Consider the following 20,000-nt stretch of genomic DNA (forward strand, 5'->3'; position numbering starts at 1 on the left):
GTTGGCACTAATAGCAAAATAAACACGCATGACAAATTTAATCATAACAATACTGATAACAAGGTATACAACAACAATAATATACATCTAGCATCTACACAACCCAAAATTCATCACGATTCGAACCTTTATAATGATGGTGATAGATTTAGGAACAGAACGGACGAAAATAACATCTCCGACAGAAAATCAAGTCATGGAAACAACAGTAACACCGAAAACAACAACAACAACAACAACAACAAGAACAACAACAGTCAGCACAACAACAACAGCATTAAGCGAATCGTTCCTAGTACAAAAAGCAATAAAATCAAAGACAGAAAGCTCAGTATTGACACACCCATCAGCAGCACGAGAAAAGAGTTCCAGAAATTCAATGGCTTAACGGAAAAGATCCAGACGAAAAGGGAGAAGACAAGAAAAGGACATAGATTCGTCAGGGATGACAGTTGCTTCCAGACCAGGTCTATTTCATTCCATTCGGACCCGAACAATCTCATCCCAGGGGAAGCTGGAAAGGTGAGAGGGATGGTGTTTATTGGATTGTTGCTTTTTGTTGTCAATGTGTCTTTATTGTTTTTGAGTTTCTTTTGCTCTTTTCTTGTGTCTTTGGGTTTTTTTTTGTTTTCTTTTTTTATTTATTTTTTTTAATGTGTTTTTTTGTGTGTTTTGTTTGTGTTTTTTTTCTGGTTTGTTTTGTTGTTGTTTTTTGTTGTTTTTTTGTTTTGTTTTTGTTTTTGTTTGGGGGGGGGGGTAAAATATATTTAATGGCTGTAACAAATATATTATATTGGTGCTGTTCTTATTGTTTAAGGGGTGGGGCTCCTTTTTTGTTTTTGTTTTCTGACACTGACACCAAAACTTGCGAACATCGATTATAGAAAAGGAAAGAAAGAAAATAGTTGTATTTAAGATGTCTAAATATTCAATGTTGCGATTATCGATGTATCTTCTATCTCTATCTTTTGACCAACTCCAGGTTCAAACAGCTGTAGCTTCTCTTGATTTGTATTCGTGTGATGGCTCAGAGCGTCTCCACGTGAAAGATCTACCTGAGACTGATTTGATTCAAATTGACATACAAAGGCAATATAGCAACGTAAGTTTTATTATTATTATTATTATTATTATTATTATTATTATTATTATTATTATTATTATTATTATCAGATCATCATTAGCATTACTCTCTCTCTCTCTCTCTCTCTCTCTCTCTCTCTCTCTCTCTCTCTCTCTCTCACTCTCTCTCTCTCTCATTTATTTTACAAAATTAGGGTATGACCACTTATATCTGACTGGATTTTTATGTGTTATGTTTGAAAGCCCACGTGTTGAAAAAAATATTTTTATTCGCAATGATGATGATGATGATGATGATTATGACGATGATATGATGATGATGATGATGATGATGATGATGATAACAACGATGATGATGCTGACAATGAAGATGATGTGATGAATATGGCATTGTTCCTCTTTCTGATAACAACGATGGTTATAAGAATGATGATTTAGACAACAAAGACGATCAAAATACGTGGTTTTAATACGTATTTCTTCACAGGATTCCATGTATAGTTATCCACATTATTTAAAGAAGACGGATATGAACGTTCATGAATTGATGCCAGGTGGAGAGAGTGGTCCACTGCTAGGGTCTACCGTCTACCCTGCCATGTTTAGATTCCTCTACATTCACATTCAACTGGAACCTATCCCGAGTGGTCAACTTGCATTCCCCCTGCTTGTTCTGATAAGGTATTTATTGTTGAATTACAGTTTTGATGGCAAAAGTGTTGCGTTTGTTTTGGACTGGATTTTTTTTTTTTTTTTGTTTCTTTTTGGGTTTTTGGGGGGATTTTTAAACAATTTTTTCTTTAAATGGTGGTGGTGGTGGGGGGGGGGGGGGGGGGCTGTGGATTATGGCAGGTTGTGATGCTGGAATGATTTAACATATCCAATTCACTTATCATAAAATACAAAAATGAGAGTCCAAACTTTAATATGATGTTTAGAAAGGTAGTGAAAGACATTCTATGTTAGACTCTGTAAAATGTAATCAAGATTTGATTTTTAATTGGTAGTCTGTACTTCTTTTCATATTTAATCGGTCGCTTGTGCTGAATAAGCCTTTGTTTAAATACATTTACTGGTGATGTAAAAAAAATTCCTGAAATTTGTAGATTATTTTTACCAGAAGTGTTAAATGAATATATCTTCCTACCAGATGGTTGCTTTAGAAGAATGCCCGGTCTTTAGAATTTGCGGAGTTTTTTGTTTGTTTATTTTTCTCCTTTTTAAAAAGTTTAAATAGCTCCACAAGGAGTGAATGGAGTAAATAGCGATGTTTGACATCGATTTGGTCGAATATAAGTACTCCCGCGCAAATGTGTTTTGCATGTGCCTGAAACCTTGGCTCAGGCCTGGCATTAGACAAGGTGAGCAAAGTTTCAGGTGTTTGCACAGCACATTTTATCAGCTTACACAGAGAAAACAACATGACAGCGAACCAGGAAAGAATATTGTTTTGAAATCAAAATAACGACGAGAATCGACAAAGAACGTCATCAACCAACACAACAAAATCATCGCCTACCACTGAGAGTTAAACTCGAGAATTGACATGGAAAAAAAACTTGATTTGAAAGGATTATCTGACCTGAGATAGTTTTAAAGTTTTTAAGAAATTTCTAATTTTTCCCATTTTAAAGGAAATTTCACCCTCAATCCCATTATTTCCAACATTTCCGACCAAGTATGAAATTTCCGACCAATTTCCAACTTTCCGACTTCCCTGGACACCCTGGTTTAGTCAGTCCGATGTGATTTAGAGGTTCTCAGTTCGAATTACTAGAGCTCTAGCTTTATAAGCATAAGGATTAGTATTGACCCTGTTGCAGTCGATGATTTTTCGGACCCCTCTGTCAACTCAGCATTAATTGGCTAGATAGTTCTGTTAGATCTGACAGAAAGTACTTAACGATGAGTTTTTACATCCTGTACAAAGAAAAGAAAGCATTTGTTACTGCTCGTTATTGTTACAAAAACTAGGATACGCTCATACTTGATGACTTGGAATTATTACTTTTCTTTGTAATCAAGACCGTTGTTCAAGGGAAGCCAGGGTTAGGTTTTGAAAAGTCGCTTGACTATTTCCAATAATATCATTTTACAATATGTTCGTTTGTTTAATGATTTTGAATTGTCTTCCACAAAAGTTTTTTTTTTTTAAAAATAAAATTAAAAAATAAACAGTGTTGAACTCAAGACCATTTTATTGAAGGAATCGAATGAGAAATCACTGCAAACTGTATTCCGTGATAATGAAGGGAATCAGTTTAAACCTTAAAATGTCAACGATCTTTTTTTCAATTTATAAAATGGTCTGGAGTTTTTGGAGTGGTTACTTTTGTAAGGAGAAGACTTTACGTCTGTCAAATGAAAAGGCAGATTATTTACAGCTCTCTCCATAATATAGTTTAATGTTGGACAATAGTTCAATACTAGTTAAGCATCTTGTTGGTTTATGTATGTTAATCCTCCAGATTTTGTTTGAAAAAAATTGCACACTCTTAGTTTCGTTTGTATATAGTTTTCACTGTTTTACTTTCAAGGGTTACCCGATGCATAAATGTGTGTGTGTGTGTGTGTGTGTGTGTGTGTGTGTGTGTGTGTGTGTGTGTTTGTGTGTGTGGGGGGGGGGGGGGGGTAGGGCGAGTGGAGGCCATCATATTTTAAAATAAAATCCTCTCATTTTTTTTAGAATCTACGTCAGGTGTTCATTATTACATGTTTAAAAAAAAAATTATTGTAGAAATCGGGTTGTATTTAAAAACGACTATTGATATCATGTTAAAGTAACACTAAATTGCAAGAAGCTGTGGACTTTAGAAAGTAATTAACAAAAATGAATAGCTTCAAAAAGAACAAAATACCAAACACGGAATGTTACGGGAAAACATAAATACATTACTTAAAACCAAATCGACGTCAGAGAAATACTTGGCACGTCATATCTTTCTATGTTAGCACCTGTATATCCACTTGAGAAACTAGGGAGCAGGAACCCATATAGTTTTGATATTTCTAACCTAATTATCACCATTACCGACTTTTACCTCTGTTATTGATTATCATTTCAGTCCTCGGTCAGTTCCACACAATAGACACACCTATATATTCAAGAAAGTCTTTAATTCAAGTGAAGAAGAAATCAAAGTTATTCTACCCGTCACAAGTATTGAAGGTAAAATGTGGATAAAATGATTCATATTTCTTATCCAAATGTTTACATTATAAAAGAAATGTTTCTTCATTCTAGAATGCTCAAAATTATTGTGAGCTAAGTAAGTCATATTTAAAGAGCATTAACTTTTCAAAAATATGTACACTGTGTTTCATTTTACACGATAAATAAGATTAATTGTGCATGTGCACAATTAGACAATATATTTTGTGTGCCATGTAAAATGTAACTGTAGCATCACAGGGTTTGTTTAAACCAATGGCAACCCACAGCGTAAATCTGGTATTATGTTGGGATGAACACAATGGAAAAAGTAAGTTTAAAGTCCGAATAAACAGAATACATGAATTTAAGAAGGTGTATAAATAAACAACTTACTCCCCTTGGTCATGAGATTAATGCCAACTGTACTCAGATTTTTGGCATAAGATTGAATTTTAAGCATCCGGTTCCGTCCAACATAATACCCTTTTGAGAATATTGGTCACAATTTGACTTTTTGACTCCTGTCATGATATTGATGCTTTGATATCTTACATTGCATGGCAGTTTTTAAAAATCATTTAATTCTTTGTTATTCATATTTTCTCAGCTGGTAAATCCTACAGTGTTGGTCTGTCCGATGCCAGGTTCAATTCTGGCCGCAGGCGTAGTTTGGAAGTGAAGGGTCTGCATTATAACCTGAGTGCTTGGTGGGACACTTGTGTGTACTGGGATGATAAGGAAAATAGTTGGAAGAATGAAGGATGCAAAGTCTTAGAAACTTCCACCATTCAAGTGTTACGTTGCAGGTAAATAACTATTGCCACTGTGGAGAGGTGAAGAGAACTAAATGCAGAATGCAAACTGAAGCCGTTAATCGCGGTAGCTGTATTATCAACTTCGCAAAACATAACAAAATCAAAATAAAAGCGGAAGGCGAGTTAGCTATGTTGATATTTCAATTTTTAAAAATGTTTTACCACTTTTCTTATAATTTAGAGTATTTCAAAGCATATTTTCTACAACTATTAAAGTAACAATTATAACCTTCAGGATAGAATGCTGGTTCCTGTTTACAACTGGATTGGTGAGGTGATTCCTGCCGACATACTCTTTGATAAGAAAAAAGAGGAAAATATACTGCACATGCCATAATTAACCTTTGGAATGGTAGCATTTTCACGATGCTTGACCTTTGCGTCAAGCTCGTATTTTGTGATGGATTATTTTTGTTAGTCTTTTATTCAGGTGAATAAATACATGATGAATGAAGGTTAATTTATATTATTGGCGGTGGTGATGGGGGGGGGGGAGAGGTAGGTTGGAGGAATCATATTATTCAATTTGTGCAGTGTCTTCATTCCACATTTTTATCATTTTGTTTGGCGGCTTTTCTATTTTCCTCAAAACCTACACCTTTTTCATCATTGATATTTTTATATATATGTGGAATGCAAAATAAATCAATCTTGTGTGAGGGGGCGGGGGTGTGAGTTTGATCTATTATTTTATAAACATGTTCATTATCAATAATTCTAAATTTGACTGAGGTAGTTGGTTTATATAAGGATAAAATAAAAGAGGAGGGAAAGGAGAAAGAGGAAAGAAGAAGAAGTAAAAGAGGAAAAAGAAGAGGATTGTGATGATGATGATGATGATGATGATGATGATGATGATGATGATGATGATGATGATGATGATGATGAAGAAGAAGAACAAGAAGAAGAAGAAGAAGAAGAAGAAGAAGAAGAAAATTAGGCAACCTTTGCATAGGGTCATTATTACTCAGTATCTACAGCAAAGTATAAGAAAAGAACTGACAAGATAACAAGGTAACACTTGATTGGGACATAAAAAAAAAGAATGAAAACAATAAACCCCATTCCATGTCGGTGTTATCTAGCCACATCAAAAATTATCACATTTCTATGGTTTGCTTAGTTTTTACATTTATTTTATTCAAAATGCAAATCCACTTATCTTTGTTTCTTGCTCGATTAATGCATTGCAGAGGTACCATGAAATGGATGCTTTAATGGAATGGTTGCTTTTGTGAGTTGAAGATTAATAAGTGTGTTCTTATATTTATGGAAGTATTTATTTGCCTATTATATATCCCCAGTTGCAACCATCTTACTTCATTTGGTGGATTCTTTGATCTCATTCCTCACCAGCTAACTGCCTTAAGTGTTGACGAATTTTTCAGGTTGGTTATGAATTTTATGGGGTTTTTTAAATTCGCGACTAATCGCCTCAAAATAGAATCATATTATTGTGACTTAAATGCAAAAAATTGAATTAATAGTCAAAATATGAGACTTGAGTGGGTCTAGTTATTTATGTTTTATTGAGGAGAATGAATATGGTGTCTTATTACTGAAAAAAAAACCCAGATTGTTTTAATACATTTTTTCGTCTTAACTTTGAAAATCCTCTTTTGTATCTTATTTATCCTGACATTATACTCTTTAAATGTTATATGTTACATTTGTTATCCACGCCTTTTACATTCAAAATGACAATTTTAACGATAAAAAAATTTGTTTTTGGAATTGTAACGGAAGAATTGTTTGGTTCAATGGCTGATACATTAGCATTTTTGTGTTTAAAGAAGTTTGTGATGTTTCTCACATTAATACGTATGTCATATTATACAAAAAATAATCCGTGTGCAACGATAGAGAAATGCTTACATAAGCATTAGCATTGTCTTTTCTGCCACTCTTTCATGTAAATTATCTTGTTTGATTAGTTGATAGAATGATTCATGGAGTATATTTGATGGAATGATATGGAGTAAACAGACAAAATTTCTGAGAAACAGGATAATTGATGCATTTCGTAATATTCCTTAAGTAAATTTCATTATTATTTAAATTTGTTATTTTCCATGTCAGGCAATTTAAGTTATGAGGCCAGAAACAATTTAGATCAATTTTCTAGGTCGATTCCCCATGTGATAAAAAATAGGATATTTTTGGTTTATTTATATTGATATCTCATTTTCTTCCAGTCTCCACGAAAACCTCCTAATCCTGGTAATGCTAGGCACCGCCCTCTTAGCCTACCTTGTCTTAGCACTGATGATTCGGCCTCCCATAGGAACCAGTGAGGATGCCCGAAGATGTGGAAGGGTAGTCTTCTTACAAGACCATTGTCCATCCCACAGATACAAGTATGAGGTCATCATGGAGACTGGATTCCATCCAGATTCTGGAACCACATCGAAGGTTAGACAATAAAAAAGTTACGTCTTTTATATACTGTTAGAGTTCATGATGCATTTACTGTTGTTGTATCAACACAAGTTATAGACACTTTTTATCTTTGAATTATTTTTGTATATTGCTTGTGAAAATATTTCTTATGATCATTTAGTCAATTTATCATTTAAAATAATTTAGATTTTCCATTATAGTTTAATTACAATATTTCAATATCTTTGGGAAACACCTTTCAGTATAATGGTCATTTTCAATGGCGAAAATCTCTTAAATGATTTGTTTGGAGTTTTTTGTGTGTTTTATTTCTAATTTATTATTTCATTTATCATCTTATGGCAACGTTTAATGCGATTAAAATGGTGAAGGATTCGGTTAAATGATTGTACAAACATTCATGTCAGAGAGTAGACATTGTGCATACCCTGACAGGACTGAATAATAATTGTCCTTATGTTGATAATGAAATTCATATTGTCTCCGTTAAATTCAAGTCTTTTTAGTACTGGTATCTAGGGTATAATCCATGAAAAGCAATACCTCTGCTTTGTATTATTGTAGATTTAAACAATTGTTTTTCGTATTATAATTTTATTTTGCTTTCTAGGTCAGCCTTATTCTCCATGGCGATGAAGGCGTTTCAGAAACTAGAGAGCTCACCAGTACAGACAATACGACTTTATTTGAAAGGAACTCCATGAACCGGTTTATAATCACGTATGTACAACAATTTTTAAAAACAGATTTATAATTAACTTTTTAAAATTTGGTCGTACCGGTAATGGATTTATATTTGTTGAATTTGTCGACAGCATGTTAATATTTTATTGAATTCTTGAGTATCAGTATTTCATCCTTTCTTCTTTTTTCATTTTTTGACCCATACAAAGACTCGGATCTTTTTTAAAAGGGTGTTTTGAGGGGGGTGGGGGAGGTTTGCTTGTTTTAAAATTATTTTTCTGTTGTGTTTTTGTTTGTGTATTTGTTAATTTGTTTTAGATTTGATATTTAAAAATTCGTTGCTTGATTGAAAATTAAATAAAATGATTACACAAAATTTATCGTCTTTTATGATTTACAAAACAGTTCAATATGTTCACCTTTATTATTTCACTACTGTATCAGGTTACCCGAGTCTCCTGGTCGTATATTTAAGATACAACTATGGCACAACAACTCTGGATCCTCACCAAGCTGGTTCCTTCGACAAGTAGTTGTTAGGGATGTCAATTCAGGCCAGATTTTTTACTTCCTGTGTCAAAAGTGGCTGGCTGTGGACAGAGATGATGGGAAGGTGGAAAGGGAATTTACCATTCTGGATGGATCTGCCATGACTTTCTCACAGGTTAATTTAAAACACGATTTATATCTTGATGTTATATTATCATTTTAACGTTAGATTCCTCTTCACATTTCGTGTTATACCCACCGTGCCTTTTCAAAGTGTCGAAACCTTTATTTCTTTAGATATTATTATTATTTTCATCATTATTATAATTATTATCATCATCGTCGTCATCCTCATCATCATCATCATCATCATCATCATCATCATCATCGTCATTATTATTATTATTATTATTATTATTATTATTATTATTATTATTATTATTATTATTGTTATTATTATCATCATCACCAGTATTATTATTGCATATGGAATGTCTTCAAATATTACATTACCAAAATAGGGGGAAAAATAATAAAATCCTGCATAGTGTTTGTTTGTGTTATAATAGTGAAAATTTGAATGTATGGCATACATGGCTTGCCATTGCTGGTGGGAGGGACATAATTTGAATATTGAAATAATTAGAATAATTTTTTCAAAAACAACAACAAAAAACTTAAAACTACAAATCCCCATTTTCAGTTTAGTTACAGGGATAGCTATATCCTATTTTTTACATATCTTACATTTCAAGGGTGACTTCGAGCACAAAATAATCACTTGATTTTAGTTTAAAACGGTTCAGTTTTACGTAGTTCAAGTGACTTTAAGGATTTATTGATCCAACTGTGGGCCATTTGAATTTGTATGATGTGTGATTTGATATGACTTCAAACTGTAATAAAATATACGACAAGTATTTTTCTTTTTTTTATTCAGGTATTTGTTTGTAAAGGCTCTCAGTTCCTCAGTGACTTGCACACATGGCTGAGCGTTTTTACTTGCCCTTCCAATAGCCACTTCACCCGTGCACAGCGTCTCTTTCTATGCCTGACAACACTCATGTCTTACATGGGGCTGGCCACAATGTGGTTTCATCTAAAGCCACCTGGGGTAAGACAGGGGAAGCATTTTTTTTTGTAATATTGTAAGAAAGGAAACTTTATAATGATTAAATCTACTCGAGCTGAATATTTATAAACACAGAAAGTAATGTATTTTTTGCAACGAACAATATAAGGGAAAATAAAGGTGGGACTTAAAGTAAAGTATTAAAGGTTCTTATTCAAAGGCTACTATTTAAATGATCTAAAATTTTATTTCTAATTATCAGATAAGAGGTGAGTTTGGATTGCTTGACCTATCTTGGAAAAACATAGTGACTGGTGCTGCCATTTGCTTCTTGATGTTCCCAGTCAATCTTGCTCTGACCTTCCTCTTCAGAAGAAGTGTAAGTATTGTCTTGGTTGTTTTTGTTTTTGTTTTTGTTTTGTTTTTGTTTTTGTTTTTTTTTTGTTTTTTTTTTTGTTTTTTTATTTTCCCCATTTTATGGTATTTTAATGTGTTAGTTTGTGCTTGTATAAGTGTTAATGTAGCTATGTGTGTATATGTGTGTGTGTGTGTGTGTATGTGTGTGTGTGTATTTCTTTGTGTCGTTCTTCTTGTATAAATATTGTTGATAACAGAATTCTATACCGATCTAGAGCTCAAAGTAAACAACGATCGTATTTGTCTGTCTTAAGGCCATTCAGATCTCTCCTATTTGCATAATATTAAAATCAAAAACATGGAATATCCTCCAAAGGATAATTAGCCTATATCAGCAATGCATCAAAAATTTAATTCTTTAAAATCTCTAAATTTTAATCCCTTTGTTTGTCCTTGTTCCTTCAATAGTTTTCAATAATTCTTTTTTAAATAGGTAAATGCAGCCTACTCATCAAAATCAGTAGATGGATCAAGAGGAAAGTCTGGCCTTGATCTCGTCAGCCAAGGAGAAGATGACAATAACGTGGCAACATCTGGAAGTGTGCCCTACTCAATCCTGGACCAGTCTATCCTCAACTGGCAGCACATACAGGAATGGGCACATAGACAATGGCAGAAGAGACAGGTCCACATTATCTCAAGCACAGATGCGATAAAGGACACACAAGGTCAACAACAGAACTCGCTCTCCGTAATCCCCCTGGTGCAACAAACAATGTTGGCTGGTAAGTGACGTCTATTTTGTAACTGAGAAAAATATGAAGTTTCTATTTTCTGCTCTGTACAAGCCAAGAATAATCTCCTTTTAAACTTTGTGGTTTCTTGAAACTTTATAATGCTTCATTTGAGTAACTCACTCAATCCTCTCTGCACTGGTGGGTCCTTGAAGAAAGAAATGATCGCCAATGTTCTCAGTATTTCTTTGCATGGGTTGCATTCTGTAGGCTGAAGCCCTGGGCTTTTAGTTCTCTCTGTATAGTTCTTATCTACGTTTCCCTGGATCTACCATGGTTCTTTTTTCATTGTAGAGTCCAGCGTAATGGTGTTCTAGGGTTGCTGTCCGCTGGCACCCTACAGACATGACCAAGCCACCTCCAACGTCTGTTCTGATGGTGTCTGTACTTATGCTCATCACAGTTTTCAGTAAGGGATCCTCATATCTATTGACATTGGACCAGAAAATTATTAGGATTCTTTGCCGACATTTGGCCTGGAACACTTCTAATTTCTGTTCTGTCCCATTTGCTGCTACAGGAGTACACCGATGATGTCACTTTAAAACATTTTAACTTTCGTTTTTCTGAGGATTTGTGTTTTGTTGACATTGATTCTGAGTCCTAAAGTTATGGATGTGAATGCATCCGCCTCCATCTTTTCTTGTTCATCTTTGTGTTTGTTTGACATAGGGAATATATACGTCATCGAACTGAAGTCAGAGACCACTGTACTCCTGTTTTCCTAGTGGCTATAGCCATGCACATGGCCCAATCAATTGCCAGGGAGTAGAATATTTGGGACGGGATGTTACCCCTGTTGGATGCAGGTTTTAATGTTAAATGCTTCTTTCAGTTGTTATCATGGGTGACCTTGAATTTTAATTTCAAAATTGTTGTAGGGAGCTTGGATGTCTAAACCTAGTATCCCAATTACAATTTTTGTTGGAAGGGGGGGGGGGGGGGGGGGGGGGGGTCTGTGCTTGTTCAAAAATCACAGGTATCTGAGATGTTCGTCTCAGTCATGTAATATTAGATAAACTTCTATCAATTTTCTTTTCATTAATGAGAGTTGTTTTTTTAATGTATTTATTTATGTATTTCTTTCTTTCTTTCTTTTTTTATTTATTTATGTATTTTTTTATTTATTTATTTATTTATTTATTTATTTATTTATTTATTTATTTATTTATTTATTTATTTCTCTCAATCAAATTTTTCTCTTTTCTCAGGGGAAGAAGATACGGAGCTTGGGTCAAGTGGATTCGAAGATGCGACGAGCCAAGCAACAGCAGAAAGAAATCGAATTATAGCTACGTCGGATACCAGCTCTATTGGAAAGAAATCAGACTCAGGTTCGTCTGTTTAAATTTTTATTTTTCTTGATGCAAAACAAAATTAGGACTTCTAAGAAGATAATTGTTGTTCTTGATTTGAGGGAAACAAAAGTAGTCTAACACCATCTCAATTTAGCTTTTCAAGTTTTTAGTTTAGTTTCGGATCCACTTTTTATAAAATTACACTGATTACAATAAAACACAAAATACTATACGTTCAATGCAATTCCATTTTCATCATTGCAAACTGTTTGCCAATCATTACATCTTGTTTACCACCATTGGTGATTGGTATAGAAAACAAAATAACAATAACTGTCATTGAAAAGAGACTTAAACGAAAAATAAATACGATAAAAATATGACTGATGTTTTATTGTTCGACTTATCTTTTTCATATCCAGACCACTCTTCACCTGACATTGTCGTCTCCAACAGAAAGCTTCTACTTCCGTCTTGGTGTCGTTACATTGCTTGGGTCTTGTGTTTCCTCATTGCAGTCGCTGGGGCTGTAGCAACTGTGTGGTATGGATTTAGGTAAGAACACAAACGTCTAAACATATAGTTCATGTTTTCTCTCTTTGAAATGTATTACAAAATATTAATAAATAAGTGTAACAATTGCAAGAAGATATCAACACCTGATAACATTAAGGGGAGAATTCCTTTCAGTACCATTACAACATGGTAATAGATGAGTTGAACAGATTGCAAGAAAACACCTACTGCAGATAACACATGGAGAAGACTTCCTTTTATTAGTTCTGTTGGTTGAGAAATCATCATAGACTGAGCAGTCTTTTCATATGTCTACCTTTTATTCAGAAGAAAGATTTTTGAAAACTAAAAGCTCTCAAACCCCACATTCCAAAGCTGGAAGCAGGAAAAATGGGGACTGACTGAGACTAGCTTGTGTACATGTGGATGCCTAGAGCAGACGATGGAGCACATCCTTAGAGAATGCCAGGACGCCCCAGTTGCACTGACCAAGACCAAAGAGTCTGACCCCCAGAGTGGGTTCCGTGTTAGAGCGACAAGCTATGATATGATGAATTACAATAATTATTAATTTTGAAACATTACCTTTTGAGTATAATATTATGTTATATCACATTTCTTGCATCATGTTTTGAGGTAATTGAACATGGCTCTCTTTTTATTGTTAAATCATCAGATTCAGCCACCGACGCAGTGTGATGTGGGTTCAGACTGTATATTTTAGCCTGATAACCTCCATCTTCATTGTCCAACCACTTGTGGTGAGTAAAGGAATACCTTGGTCTACACTTTGTATAACAGCATTTATTCTTATTACTTGACATCTTGTAAATAACAATTTTCTGTATTTGATGCAAAAGTTGTATCAATAGTCAACTAAAAATATAAGAAATAAAACTTATTTCTAAGAAGTGATGCTTTTTCAAAGATTAATGTTCTTATATTCCCTGTTTCTTCTTTATAACAAATATGAGGTTTTATTCTTAACTCATGTTACTTACAGGGACACACAAAGCAGTTACTGTCAATTGCTTGTCATCATTTTTTTTCCAATTTAATTTGGCTTATTAATAAAAATTAGATTTTTGATCATTGCTATTATTTGAAGGCAAATCGTATATAACATGTATTAGCTTTTGTATCCAGGTAATATTCATTAATTGCCTTGTTTGCAGTCTACAGCACACTATTTCTGGAAACGGTTTCCCTTACTTACTCGCATTATTCTTTTTACCATATATTTTTATTACAGGTCTTGTTGAAAACATTATGCATATCCTTAAGACACAGTCACAACCCAGCTGTATTTGATATAGACAGAGATGTCGATGATGTAGACTTGGACTTAGAGGAGAGGAGATATCATGAGATGAACTCTTGGCAGGAAGAGGATGACATGCAGAAGGTAAGCTACATTTTTGGAGCCCATTCAGGCAGCTTAGGAGATACAACGGAGCAGCAGCTCCTTGTTGTCTTTAAAGTATGATGTAATTAACGACCAGGGCTACACAAACATTGTATAATTGCAAACTCTTACACTTGATTCCATAGTTGCACGATTGGCAATCCACACATTTTTGATTTGACAAATTATTAAGAGAGAGAAAAGGTGTTGGGAAGAGAGAGAGAGAGAGAGAGAGAGAGAGAGAGAGAGAGAGAGAGAGAGAGAGAGAGAGGGCGGGGGGGGGGTCAGTGAACAAACACACTAGCTCTGAGCAATACCTGCACTTGATTCTCTATTCCCCATTTCTCAACTTTTATTTCAAAACGTTACTCTTTGCATCCACCAGGGCTTGGCTGCCAGATCTCGGTCCAGATACCTTCGGTTTGCAGGGCCTATTCAAGAAAATCAGCTTAAATCGTCTCGGAGGAAATTGATGAAAGAGAAACGAGCCCTTACCCTTTTAAGGTATTTAAACACCCTTTCCATATTCGTAAATATTGTGATTATTCTGCCATTCTGTTAAGAATGAATTTTGTAATCCTATTTGTTTGGAAACACAACATTTTAGTAGAGTATTATTTGTCAAACCCTTTTAAAACATTTTTCCTCTTGGTTTTGGAAAGTAATTTTATGTATAATATACCAAAAATGTATAAGGTCGATATTGGTTATACAGAAGCTAGGTGACCTCTTTATTATGATAGTAACCTGTGACATTTGACGTAAATATACTCATTCAAATGTAGATTGTGACCATTGAAAGACTGAAGTCATTTCTATATAAGGAGGAACCAATTATATTCCTCAAATATATTTACAAAATAAAAATACAGTATTTATGTTGACAGCTTTTGGTAGTAAAATTATATTACATTCTCAATGAGTATTTCTTGACCTAAAACACACTTGTTATCTTTTTGATCCATTATAATTGTTTTCGGTAATATAGCATTTTGATCTCCAAATCCAAGACGTTTTTAGAGTTAAACAAGTCGAATTATGTTGTTAATCCCTATTATTGAATAATTAAGAACAATTTCGTTTTTATTATTATTCCAGACTTGGATCTACTTTAATTGTCTTATCAACGTTGTTAGCAATATTATTGTTTGGAAGAAAAAGAGGTTATCAGATTAATTTGCACCAAGCAGCTCATGAAATGTTTGCAGGATCTCTGTAAGTAATTTATTATAAATAAAATATTTGTTTCTCTCTTTATATTTTGATGTTATATATGCGTTTAATTATAGCCATATGTACAATACTTAATTAGTTTTTAAGTGAATACTTTTACTGAATATCCTTACAAATATGATGTATTTGTGTATACCGGCAACTCCAGCTTTGAATAAAGTTCTTTGGATTCATTTTAAAGTAAAGATTTCTTAATTTTTATAAATGAAATGTTAAATATACAACTTATTCTTTTTTATGCTTAGTATCATTTAAAGTGAAGTCTTGCATGCTCTTTCAAAATTATTGATTGAAGACAACTTTCATGACTGCTCTTTTATCATTACCACAACGATTCTGTTTCATTATATTTTGACAGGTTAATTTATTATTTCCTCAGTCTTTTCAAAAGTACAAATGTTTTATAATATTATAAGTTTGGCTTTAGACTTTCTGTAATATGGTCCACTTTTCATCGTTAATTGTCATAACAACGTTGGCAATTTATATGCAGGGAAGATACATCCAGCTTCATGAATATCAAGTCTATATATGGGTGGCACAGATGGAGCAAGCAAGTTTTGGTACCATCACTGTCATCACTTAGGACTTTGTCAAAGGAGAGTCAGGTATGCCGTTCAACAATAAAATATATTTATTTTAATGCGAGTAATAGATTGATAAACTATGGGTGAGTCCTCTTCTGTCGTGACATGATTACATACATATGATATATGTGTGTTTGTGATACAATGGTGTGCACAGTTTTATAAGATCGTATCTGAATTCTTAAATATACTTACTGCTGCAGTGCTTCCTTTCTATCGATAATTTTGAAAGTTGCATGTGTTTTTCATCACTCTAGTTGATTTTACATTTACATTTTTTTTAAAAGGAAGCAGGAATTATCTTATTATATATTTCAAGTTGTCAATGTTTCTTCCTTTTTGCCTGAATCATTTTGAAATTTATATGCTTTTCTTCACTCTGGCTGAGCCTGCCTACATTTTGATAAATAATTTAAAAAGGACCAGTAAATATCTCAGTGTATATTTCAAATTGTCACTCACTTATTCACTCACTGTGCCATCGGGTGTTTGAGGTAACATCAAGTGATCGCCAATGTTCTCGGGCTTTCACAGCATGGATTGTGGTCTACAGGCTGAGACTTAATGCTTTTAGTTATCTCTGCACAATGCTTTTCCATACTTTCTTAGTTTTACCTCAGTTTCTTTTTTCTCACATCATGCAGCCCATGTCTTACTAAATGTCAAAATTACTGACATAATAAAATCTGAATATTTCCTATTTTATATATTTCTAGAAAAACACATCATCCGAACTCGGGCTGATTGTTGGAAATGTCCAGCTGAGGCAATTCAGAGTCAGACCGGAACCATGTGTATCCGTAAGACCACTAGGAGCCCACCATGCTAAGTGTCATGATGACTATTCAGGTAGAAATGAAGATGAGTCATATGATGGATTTGGTATCTGGCAATTTGGAACAGACCCTGGCTTGTGGGGACACCTTGCCTGGTATGGACGTGATGGCTTTGTCCTCCCTCTCAGTAACACCCGGTATGACTGATGTGATTTACATGAGTTACAGATTTCAACACATTCAATTCATTTCAAAGGTTTACTTTTAGGCATTTGCCTATAGAAATGCTACATCAACTTAAAATTTCCAATTAACAAATAATAATAAGTAAAATCAACAATAAATCAAAACAGGCCAAAAATGCTAACTTGCCTAAGTGGGCAATACAAATTACACAAGATATTTTTAAAAATTCAAACCTATCGAAAAACTGCTACTCAGCTCTGTACAGCATTGATAATGCGGCATTGTTTATATTATTGTTATTTAGACCGTTTGAAGATGATTTTCTATGTGTTTTTTTTTTGTTTTGTTTTGTTTTTTTTGTTGTTTTTGGGGGGTTTTTGGGGGGTTTTTTCGGGGTTTTTTTTGTTGCTTTGCTGTATCTAGCCTTTTGTCTTTTAACACAACTTTTTCTACCATTTTTGATTAACATAAAAGAATGGAGCGCTGTAAAAATATATAATTTTATCTAAATGGATCTGAAGAGTTCTAGATATGCAGTCGAAGACTAAAGCATTGTTTTCACATTCGTTTTGATTAAATTGTTCCTCAGAAATGTGCTGTTGAATGAAATGGAGGATTTAGAATACTCCCAGTGGTTGGACCATACAACTAGGGCGGTTATGGTGGAAATGACAATCTACAACCCTCCATCTCAGCTCTATAGGTAAACATTAGTTGTTATTGATCCAAATGCTTTATGAGACAAAACTATAGTCTAAAATTAGCTGTTGGTTGGGAACTTTAGAACGACTCTTTGTTTTAAAATTCATCACAAAACTATTTTACTTTTTGAATTGTCAGGTTTTTAAAAATTATTTTATTTGATTAATTTATTCTATTAAATTTTACAATAAATATTTCGCCTTTTTTATGGCACATAAGTAAATATGTCAAGTACAAAAGTTCAACTTTAATATCGGGAAGGGCATTTACAATGATGTAATACAGTATGTAGCTATGCTTTGAATGAATTATAAAATTATACTTACCCAATGGTAAGAAGAAAATGTCACCTACTTATTTTATTTTCCCAAATAGCTCCATTACATTACTGATGGAAGTGTCTGCTAGCGGAAAAGTTATACCATCTACACATATACGGTCTAGTCAGTTGTTTCATTACGTCACGCTGTGGGAAGATTGTCTCTTAGCTTTCGAGGTAAGGCTCGTGGTGTTTTTTGTTTTTAATAATCTGCATAGGGTTTATGTTTTAAACAGAGTTGAATGATACAGCACTTATTAAAATTGTCGAAAGTAGTGTTGAAACAATGTATTCATTTCCATATTGTTAAAATGAGATTAATTTTAAAGGTCATTGAAACTAGTCTTTTCTTTTGTTTTTTGGGGTAAAAGTTGTTCAACTAAGTATTTGGTAAAAGTTAAATCTGTTGCCTGTTTTGTTTTAGAGTGAAATCAAGACGATTAGTTGAATATAACAAGAAGTAAAAAATAAGTAAATATGAAGCAATATCTCAAACAAATTGTGTTTTTTTTTTTAATTTAATCACTAACTTTTATATCTTATGAAGCTGTTCACTCCCTTTTTTTATTTTCAGTTGATTTTGTTGGTGATCATTATTGTAATGCTCAGCCTTACAACACAAAAGTTATTTTACCAACGCTCGGACTTCTTCAAACAGTTTTGGAATTACGTAGATGTAAGCACAGAAGTTTCAGTTTGTTGAATGATAAGCTTTCAAAATCAAACAATTACAACCATCTTTCGTAAAAGTGATAAAACATTTTTAGAGTAGTTTTATATATGTTTTGTTATTGTTGAGGTTAATGTTCTTCCTTTTTTTTCGGTGTTACACTCGAGATATTTGTATATGCATAGTTGGATTATAATGCTAATGAGATAGACGTTGAGTAATATACGCGACTTTATGACCAGAATTGAATCTGATATTTAAAATGACATTGCCGTCACATAAAATATGAATAAGTCATATGCAACCTCCCAACAGCCCGTATGTCAGCTTAACTAGTGTAGTTTTTACACCTAAATGCATATTTTGTCCTCAAAATAAGATATCTTACATTTTTACCATCAATTTCAGATAACTCTGTCCCTGACATCTTTGTTGTACATTGTGCTGTACGTCTACCGTTTTGTAATAGTGATGGAGATTGTTGAGACCTTACGCAGTACATTCTATGAAAAATTTGTCAGCTTTGCCTTCCTAACATTATGGGATGAGGTGAGACGATCACATTTTTTTTATAAATCAAGATTAGAACATAACAGCAAGACTGGATTTTTAAAATCAAAATTTGCTTCGTTTTATGTCTTGTAATCAGTTTGGACATAAACTATTTCACAAACAAGAACATTAGCATCAGTCATGTGATATGTTGATAATAGTTTGTAATCATAGATGCATCCCCTGTTTTAAACTAGGATTGTGTTTTGATACAATTTGAAAAAATGACACCATAATCGACATGCAGATGTCTCTAAAAATAAATGTATTCAAAAGCTTACGGATTACAGTTTGAAACCAATTACTTTATGCATTTTATTGCTATTTTGTAATTTTATAATTTTTCACCTTTTCAAATCTACAATTTTCATTCTTTTTTATTACTAGACGCTGCACACTGTGTTGGGACTAATGCTATTTTGTGTGATGTTGCAATGGATCCGTGTGTGTAGCTATAACCCAACCATAGCCAGATTGATTTGGGTTTACAAGAAATCAAGAAGGGAGATTGTGTTGGCAGCTGTAAGTTGTGCATTTCTTGTTTATATGCCCATGCATGAGTGATATGATAATCTTTTGTCTCCCCCGCAAAACGAAAATTAACTGCACTCACGCATTTTTATTGATGTATCAAATTACGATTACATTAAAAACTTGTATTCATACAACGATGGCTTTTTTTCATTTTGCTTGTTCCAATCAATTCTTACGTAGTTTTGTGTTTACTTGACACCTAACATTGTCCATTAACTAGCATCAAGTTAGACAAAATGTTTGACATGTTTACGACAGTTTTCAGTCCAAGGACAAGTTGAAAAGTATTTACAACTTTGAGCCAAAAACTAATAGTTATAAAATTATAGATGGGCCAAGTTGAATGCACAATATCCACTCTTCTTGTTAGGCAC

At 33.5% G+C, this 20,000-nt stretch overlaps 1 protein-coding gene across 1 annotated transcript in view; it reads left to right on the forward strand.

The window, feature by feature from the left end:
• Nucleotides 1-20,000, forward strand: part of LOC144965569 (polycystin-1-like protein 1) — a 156,153-nt gene that overhangs the window by 129,824 nt on the left and 6,329 nt on the right. The window contains exons 9-33 of the mRNA XM_078901052.1: nucleotides 1-522; nucleotides 983-1,102; nucleotides 1,571-1,764; nucleotides 4,149-4,252; nucleotides 4,845-5,043; nucleotides 6,357-6,440; nucleotides 7,248-7,464; nucleotides 8,063-8,172; nucleotides 8,581-8,800; nucleotides 9,566-9,739; nucleotides 9,960-10,076; nucleotides 10,548-10,839; nucleotides 12,060-12,182; nucleotides 12,569-12,701; nucleotides 13,339-13,423; nucleotides 13,915-14,067; nucleotides 14,453-14,571; nucleotides 15,166-15,282; nucleotides 15,794-15,908; nucleotides 16,604-16,860; nucleotides 17,439-17,552; nucleotides 17,927-18,047; nucleotides 18,445-18,546; nucleotides 18,949-19,089; nucleotides 19,480-19,614. The exon at nucleotides 1-522 is cut by the window's left edge and continues 198 nt beyond it. Of these exons, the coding sequence (XP_078757178.1) occupies nucleotides 1-522; nucleotides 983-1,102; nucleotides 1,571-1,764; nucleotides 4,149-4,252; nucleotides 4,845-5,043; nucleotides 6,357-6,440; nucleotides 7,248-7,464; nucleotides 8,063-8,172; nucleotides 8,581-8,800; nucleotides 9,566-9,739; nucleotides 9,960-10,076; nucleotides 10,548-10,839; nucleotides 12,060-12,182; nucleotides 12,569-12,701; nucleotides 13,339-13,423; nucleotides 13,915-14,067; nucleotides 14,453-14,571; nucleotides 15,166-15,282; nucleotides 15,794-15,908; nucleotides 16,604-16,860; nucleotides 17,439-17,552; nucleotides 17,927-18,047; nucleotides 18,445-18,546; nucleotides 18,949-19,089; nucleotides 19,480-19,614 (4,068 nt within the window). The remainder of the gene's footprint in view (nucleotides 523-982; nucleotides 1,103-1,570; nucleotides 1,765-4,148; nucleotides 4,253-4,844; nucleotides 5,044-6,356; nucleotides 6,441-7,247; nucleotides 7,465-8,062; nucleotides 8,173-8,580; nucleotides 8,801-9,565; nucleotides 9,740-9,959; nucleotides 10,077-10,547; nucleotides 10,840-12,059; nucleotides 12,183-12,568; nucleotides 12,702-13,338; nucleotides 13,424-13,914; nucleotides 14,068-14,452; nucleotides 14,572-15,165; nucleotides 15,283-15,793; nucleotides 15,909-16,603; nucleotides 16,861-17,438; nucleotides 17,553-17,926; nucleotides 18,048-18,444; nucleotides 18,547-18,948; nucleotides 19,090-19,479; nucleotides 19,615-20,000) is intronic.

This window comes from Berghia stephanieae, chromosome 2 (assembly GCF_034508935.2).
Source record: "Berghia stephanieae isolate SIO BIC M18660-M18661 chromosome 2, UCSD_Bste_1.3, whole genome shotgun sequence".
Lineage (NCBI taxonomy): Eukaryota > Metazoa > Mollusca > Gastropoda > Nudibranchia > Aeolidiidae > Berghia > Berghia stephanieae.